Genomic DNA, 8487 nt, shown 5'->3' on the forward strand with positions numbered 1-8487 from the left:
GTGAGCAGCTTTGTTGTAGAGTGTGTGTGCGCCTCATGCTGTTCTTTCTGCCCCAGGCTCCTGTTTTGCTCCCACAACCAGGCTGCTTATAGCTCGGATTGCCTGTAGGACTGAGGAGCATATTGTTACAAATGGCGTGCTTTCCAAGTTACTTCAGATACTTCTGTCCATAAAGTTTGAAGAGAAACCTGTAGTTGTGAAGTTATCTTTTCCTACAGGAAATGTGGACTAGCAGATGTTGAAGAAACCAATAGAAAGGGCGCACAGGCAGATGCAGAAATAGAGCTTGTCTGAGTGTGGTTTGAGACAAGTGTGGAGACAAATCCCCCAGTGCAGAGAGGGCTCGCCTTTTTAATGAGCTGGCAAGTGATGGATGCCTCTCCAGAGGATCCTTTGCTTCCAAGAGGGAAAATGTATAATTGAACTTATAGATTGTTCTTTCTACTTTTTAGAAATGTGTGTGTGTGTGTGTGAGCTCTGAAGGATAGAAGCTCTCTTAAAAGTTCCTACTGAGCTGTGCTGGACTCAGAGTGAGTGGGATTATAGATTTTTGGCTGGCACTTTCTTATTAATATTCATTAGATTTGGATATTCTCATATCAATGTGGTTGGTTTTTAAATTACAGAATCTTTTACCTGCACTTCCACATTGTTCAAGATTTTTTTGTTCTATTCTCTTCCTCTCTAGGTTTTTCCTTTTCTTTGCACTAAATTGTTGTAATGGGCTATCCGAAGAAACTTTTTCTAAGCATTAAACATTATACACGGTGACTACAGAATGCAAACCTCATTTAAAATAGAAGTTTGGAAAGAGATCAGTGACTTCCAGGGGCTGGAGAAGAAGGATGATTACAAAAGGGCAAGAGAACCTGGGAGGTGATGAACTGCTCTGTATCTGGGTGATGGCGACGGTTACCTGATGTATCATTTGTCAAAACTCCTAGAACTTAAAAGGGGTGAATGTTAAAGTATGTAAATTACAACTCCAAGAAAGTGGTGAGGGGACTTCCAATCTGCAAACAAATGAAAATAATTCCATGGCCTTCCATTGGAGTGGGGCTAGGGGTGGGGTGGTGGGAGTTGGGGTTGGGGTTGGGGTGTATGTTCTTACCTTCAAAGGCAGCATGCTGCACTGGTTACAGACACAGCCTTTAGAGCCAGAGGTCCTGAGCTCACTCTGTAAGTTACACAACTCTGTTGCCTCAGTTTCCTAATCTGTTATCTCAAATAACAGTAACACTACCTCAGTGGGGCTACTGTTAAATTGAACAACAACAACAAGAAGCCCGAGGAATGGGCACTGAAGATTCAAGGCTTTGCAATGGGAGAAAGTCTCTGAGGTTTTCTTTTCCCTCACCTCACGCTTGGTGAGGTCATTCTTGTCTCTACTGAAAAATAGTCTTCATCACAAAATCCCCCCACGTAACACTGCCCAGCCTGCCATATCAGGCAGCCAGTGCTGAGGAAACGCTCTGGAATAAACCTCAGAGAGAGAATAAATCACCTTTCACGCCATGCTCCCCCCTAGGTGAGGACTGAGGTCACTGCAAGAGGCATAACAAATAGTCGACATAATGTACCAAACTAATAGATTCTAAAAGGAAAACTAAATGGAAAATTTTTCTTGAGTGCTGGGCACCTCTGGCTGAAGAGACAGTGGAGCCAGTGTTATTATAGATGTAGTTGAATCAATAATACTTTTTCATTCATTTCTTTCTCATTTCACAAAAATGCCTACTTTAACCAACAAAGAGGTAAGGAGATATTATCAAGGGCAATTTTTCATGCTCATATGGATTATATTCTGGGACACATCATTCTTCTAAATAGCCCCATCTTTTTTTCTCTGTCAGAAATGTATTCAATTCTCTTCCAGCAGTGTGAATTTATCTGGAAAGCTTTGACAATCAATTAAGTAAATGAGAAAATAGAATGCTTGTAATTATGATAATCAAGCTATATGAAACCCACCCTCTTAGGTCTAATACCAGCACATCTTTAAGCAATATATTAATTAAGCTTTGGATAATTGTTACAATTAGAACCAAGTTTTTATAAGTTTTAAAAATCACCCAGAGAGAAAAAGGAAATATTTTTTTTTAAAAATACATGCAGCTGTCGGTTTTCAATACAATTCATGATCATGACTACATTGTCATTTCCCTGGCTGCATAGAAACAATTCCACATGCTTTATTGATGTGACTTCTCATTTAAAATTGGGGAAACTTGCAGGTAACACCTTTGTCAGATGTCTCCCTGTTTCTTTAAGTCAGAGGTTGGCAAACTTCTGTAAACCACCAGATAATATTTTTAAGCTCGTAGGCTAAGAGGCAAAAATCGAAGATCCATATGAACTGACTTAAATAACAAGAAACAGAGCTTCACAGTTTCTGTATTAATGAAATTGAAAAATAATAAAATAATAAAGTACTTTTTTGGCAATACACATCTACAAATGAAAGGAGTAGAATTCTTACCATTAGGAAAGCATGTTGCTTAGTTTGGGGTGCAATGTCGGTATCTCCCCTCATCGAGCCTTTGCACATATTCATCCTGAAACCACTCTGAGCTCTTTGGCAGCAGGCCGCCTGTGGTTCACAGAGTAGCTGGCCAGTCCTCGCCCCCCGCAGGGTTCTCAACATTCCCGGGGCCAACAATCACCTACGGGGCTTGTTAATATAGATTGCCCAGCCACGTCCCAAAGTTTCTGGTAAGTTCCAAGAATTTGCAAAGTCCCATTTGGTACTGATGCTCCTGGATTTTAAGACCAGGCTTTTACAATATTGCTAATGATGTTGCTCCTTTAAAAACAAGTCACACCGAACACCAATCTATATATTTTAAGTTTTCATTGTTTACTCCTGTATTTTAGCTCACCTGATGGACTTAACTTTTTGAACTCTGAGGTGCAGTGGTAGTAAATCCAGGTACATTTCCATTAAAAATAAAAGACCTATTTAAGTGAATTCAGGATTGATAATAGAAACTTTTGTCTCTTAAATAGCTATTAATCTCTTGCTTACAAAGTTAGGCATCAGCAATCAGTATCTACTTGTCTGCTGTTAAGAATGCCCGAATAGCATTTTTCTAGTACGAGCAAACTTTTAAAGTAGTATGCAATATTCCAAAAGATATATGTGGATGACACATAAGAATGACAGTTTTACCTTAGATTTAATATGTCCTAATTCACCAAGCATGTTATCAATATCTGCTCTCTGAATTGTAATTTGTTGACATGTTCAACATGCCAGAATTTAAAACAGAGACTTTCCTGAGGCCGCCAACAGTCAAGGGAGATCCCAGTTTTCTAAATCTTGGAGCAGCCCATAGTCTACGGACCAAACCTTCTCTAAGTTGACAGCATTAGGCTCTTGGGATGAGCTCTGAATGACCTGAACTATTACCTATATTGAGGTTGCAGAGAAGGTTAATGATAAACAAGGCATCCGCTAATTTTAATGATCGCATCTTACCAAAGAGGTTTTTTTCCAGAAAAGAAGCACAGTGGAAAATATGTTCTCCTTCTGTTTATTTGTCCCAATGGTTTAAAAAAAATCAGCTTTACGGAACCATAATCTTCCTCATGACAGATGGGCTTATACATTGGCATCGTGCTTTCAATCAACAGTTTACGTTTCAAGAGGAAGGTGAAGAAACTGAATGTAAAGACATCTTCAGCATCTATTTTTCAGTGTTATAACATTGATACAAAAAATAGTATTCTGATTAGCAGCTTGATTGGCAACCCATGTAACCCTAAATAGTACTACAAACCTGGAGAGTGCACTTTTACAGACAAGTACGTTCGGCGAAATAGTATGTACAATTTTGACAAATAAATACATAAATAAACAATCATTCATATATAACAATATACCTAAATGTCAATTATCATCACCAAGCGTCTCTAGTAAATTACTTCTTTCATTCACAAGTTACTTTGTTGCTTATAAAAACGATCCTCACCTTTACAGAAGAAATGACATCATCAATTCCCCCACTAAACCCACATCTTAGGAAAGGTAGAAAATGAATCCCATAAGCTTTATGTAAATGTTCCATTGTCTTTTGATAGAAGAGGTTTGACTGAAAAACTCCTTCCTCAGCTTCTCTGTAAAGAGTTTGTTTCCCCCATATCATCACACAAAGGGGTTTTGTTCTTCTGAATTTAATCCAAATTGGAAATGATCTTCATTTTTTTGATTCTGGTTATTTAAAAATACAATATTACATATTGAAACCGGCATTTGGTTCAATAGGAGGAGACCCAAAGCCACGCAAACTAGCCAGCAAAGATAAAACTTTTTCTTTCCAAAACTAAATTTAAAAAAGAAAATTTAAGAACACAGGCACTAATTATTGATACCTTTTGTTATCCAATGCATAATGAACACAACATGTAGGGGGACAGTCAGAAGGTTTTCATAAAAATTGTCTGAACGACTCCTGGTACAATACTGTCTGAAACATTACTTTATGTAAGAGAAATGGTAATAATACATTTAAAAATGGCTTAAATAACTGAAACCATAATTTGGCCAGTGCCATAAAAATTAAGAAAAGTAGAAAATTAGAGCTTTTTCATGATCACTTGACTTAAACATTTTTTTTGAACATTCAAAAAATGAAGGGCAAACATGCTTTCAGCTATTGAAACATTGGACAAATGGCCTTGCCTCACCGAGCTCCATGCAGAAGAAAATGTACATAACAAGCAGATTCTAGCTATACGTACAGGGGAGAAGAAAAAATGCCTTTAAAATATATACATATGGTCTTTGATGAATATTTACATGTTCGTCACATGGGCACTACCTAGCATAAAAAAGTTAGGAAATAGTTCTTTAAGACATATGATTCTCTGTTTTTGCTCCTTTTAAAGATTAGGGCTCTATTTATAAGGTACACACACACACACACACACAGAAAACAATTCATAGATGTACATATACGATGTTTATAATGTGCAATTCCTTGACGCGAAGGTGGCTTGACTGAGCATAAGGTAAATGCAAAAGGGTAGTATAAGACAGAGGCTTGATTCAGCTATGTGACTGAAATGCAAACCAAGTACAAAGTCATGAGACTTTTCCAATGACTGGAACTCACAGCAGTGGAGGGTTGGGGGCTAGAGAGGGGCTCGCCTTGTGCTGATCCATCTCTCCCCAGGCTACCTAATGCTGTTTTCCAATCAAACTCGGCAGTCCAGCTGACTGTTTGATGAAGATGTACTGAAGGACAGGAAGGCCTGTCTCATATTGCATTCTTTTGGGCTGGGAATAAAAGATCCAGTGTTTTCAAGAAATAGGCCATGACTTCCATCTGTTCATTTTGTTTACTTGTTTGCTATCAACTTCTAGTGGGGGCTTCCAAAGGTCAGGTTAAAAGAAAAGTTACATTCCTTCAGTTGCAGGGCTTTCTTTGAATGAAAACAAAAAAAAAAGTTTTCTAATGAAAGATGATGTGCAATGTGTGGGTTTGCTGAGTGCCTGTTCTTCTGATAGAGGGGGACTAGCTTTACCGGTCACTCCTCAAAGTTTTTATTGAGAATTCAGATCAGTGTTTCCTGAGATCTAAGTTGATGGGATATAATACATTTTGCAAAGCATGTGATTCAATTATTGTAATATACTTCCAGCCAGAGACTCCTCCCTGAAGAAAGGCAGCTGCCTTCACCTTCAGCACCCTGGGAAATCAAGGCAATGCACTGAAGTAAAAACTTATTCATTGAAACCAGAAGAAATGGTAGAGAAATTGAAGCTTCTCCAAACACCTAAGATATCCAGGGAAAAGTCACAAAGTCTTAGAAAAACCAGATGCACTAATAGTTCATATTCGATCTTTCTTTTGGCAGATTTTACATGTAAGCCGATGTTACGACTACTGATTACAATGACCATCATTGTAATTAATTATTTTAGCATTTGGCATAACGCATGACACATTGCATTAGCACCTTTTAAATTAAGGATCTCAAAATACCTAGCATATGCAATTTGCTCTCACAGCACCTATGAGGTAGGTGTTTTTTCCTTCCATTTTATAAATGAGCATATTGAAGCACAGCAAGGTTAAGATGCCTGCTCACATGACCCAACAAAAATGATGATATCAACAGAAACTGATTCCAAGCTTCTCTGCCCTTCCTTCCCCTGAACCTCAATCACGGAGCTCCCACAACACCTCCCAAAAGCATTGGTGCTGGAGGTACTTGTATGTTTCAGATGTTAGACTAGTACCTCGATCAACCATAGGGCAAAATCATTCAGTAAAATTGGCACCCATTAAAAGATTCTCTCACATGCTTTGCAAATGTGTGTGTGTGGGGGGGGGGAGGGAGCATCTCATACTATTGCTAAGCTTGCTTATGTTAATTTTAATGCATACATAAGTTTGTATTTTCTCCATGTAATTTATTGTTTCTGCCCTCCTACCAACTTATTTCTACACACATGTGCCTGCCTCTGTCAGAAACTGTAAAATGTGCTTAGCAACACTGTTGGAGGCAGGCAGGTGAGATTACTTTTGGCAAAATCTCCTTTGAAGCACTGGGTAATGTTTGTTCTGAAAGAGCAAAAAACAAAAAAAACAAAATGCTCTTGTTTATTTTGTTAAGTAGCATTTTATATACATTCCACCCAATGACCAGGTTTAATCCTTGGATGAGCAGGCAGAGTTGTCTTCCAAACATACAGACTATTTAATTTTCAAGTTTAGATTTCCATTTATTTAACTGAAGCCTTCCTGCCAGGCCTAAGTTCATTTCTTGCTGGGACAGCAAACACTGTACATGTTCCATGGCAATATATGTAAAAATTCAATATAACGGCACACACAATGTTAACAATCACATTGAATGTGTCTTCCTGACTGTGAACTATTTCTGAATTACTTCTGAAAAAGAGTTATTTACTTATTCATTTTTGCAGAGATGATATGAAGACATTACAGTGAGTTTCCGTGTCCCAGAACCAGATTTTTATCTCAGATGCACAGTATGTAAATCCTAGCAGTTGTCAGGAAGTCGCTTTTTGAGATAAATGCAATGCCTTAGGACCTGAGAATGAAATCTGGCCCTTTTAACTCGTGTATTGTTTCTATGACCAGAGCCTGACATTCGTAAATTGGTAATCGAAGAAAGAAACTAGGAGTGGGAAGAAAAAACTTTTTATAAAACCCCTTCACCAGTTCATTTCCCCCGGTGACACTTGTTAAATACCAACACCCTAGGCCCCATTTCTTAAAAAAGAAAAGAAATGTATTTACACTGGTAAAAATCTTAACATCTGAGATGTTTCTTGCTTGACATGTCATTCCAGATTCTGTGCATTTCTTCCGGAGAGATCTGATGCACGGTGATAACTCGGCGATACCTACACAAACTATAGGCCATTTTCCAGTGATTGAAGCCACTGTTCTGGAAAGGATGTATGCCCAGTTTTCGAAGACACAGTCCCACATATACATCTTCAAGGTGAAGCAGCCTTGTGTGGAGTGAGGTCTTATAAATGAGTTCAGCCACATCCGCTGAAAAGATATAGCCAGTCCCCGAACAGAAAGGTGGGTAGTTACTGTCAGGGTACAAATCCCTGGGCATGTACCACTTACTGCGGACGTCCCGGATTGGTCCTCCATTGATGACATAGCCAGTAAAATACCTCCTCCTTGGCTTGGTGGAGGGTTTTAGTAGTTTATAAATAAGGTTGTCCATGTTTACAAAAATGTCACTGTCTGTTTTCATGACATACTTGGCTTTTGAACAAAAAGTGGCCACCCATCTCATTCCCATTAATGTCTTAAGGGTAAGGTTATGGTAGGAGTCGATGAAGTCCTCCACAATCATGTCGTGGAAGATCTGGCTCTCTTGCTCCACCATCTGGTTCAGCACGGGATCGGCATTCTTGCCCAGAAGGAAGAGAGTGGCTATCTTGATCCCTTTGAAGTTGTTCTCATCCCCCCACGTCTCTCGGATTGCCTGGCGGGCATCAAATTCTTTGTGGGTGGTGCTGATGAGGATAACCAGGAAAGGAATGTTCTTCTCACATTTGTTGGGCTCATTTATAAGAAATTCAAAAGAATGTGGGTTTATAGGTCGAGTTCTTATGTTGCCAAAGGTGAAGTTTTTCCTGGCGACTGTTAGGTGGCTGAACGGCTTGGAGCCAGTGTAGGAAGAAGTGGGACGAGTTATACTCAGATACCAGAGGGCGCTGGCCCAGCACACGACTGTCAAAACATATAGACAGGACACCTTGGAAGCCATTGTCTTGAGAGCGCGTCTATTCCAAATACTGAAGAATATGCCTTCTTGGCATTACTTTCTTTTCATCTTGCAAAGGCAGCATATTACTAATAAATCTTAAAGTTCGATACAGAAGTGTGATTGCGGGATTGTCCATGGGTCTTCGTGGCAGTCTGGCACCTCTGCATTCCCTCTACTTTCTTCCAAACCTGCTGGAAGGTTCCATGCTTCCCAAATCTTTCT

At 39.2% G+C, this 8487-nt stretch overlaps 1 protein-coding gene across 1 annotated transcript; it reads right to left on the reverse strand.

The window, feature by feature from the left end:
• Window positions 1-6612: 6612 nt before the first annotated feature.
• On the reverse strand, window positions 6613-8265 carry B3GALT1 (beta-1,3-galactosyltransferase 1). The gene has a single exon (XM_039250146.1). The coding sequence runs from the start codon at window positions 8263-8265 to the stop codon at window positions 7285-7287; it is 981 nt and encodes a 326-aa protein (XP_039106077.1). The 3' UTR covers window positions 6613-7284.
• Between the last annotated feature and the right edge of the window lie 222 nt (window positions 8266-8487).

This window comes from Hyaena hyaena, unplaced genomic scaffold, assembly GCF_003009895.1.
Source record: "Hyaena hyaena isolate Hyena2069 unplaced genomic scaffold, ASM300989v1 scaffold_363, whole genome shotgun sequence".
NCBI classification, from domain to species: domain Eukaryota; kingdom Metazoa; phylum Chordata; class Mammalia; order Carnivora; family Hyaenidae; genus Hyaena; species Hyaena hyaena.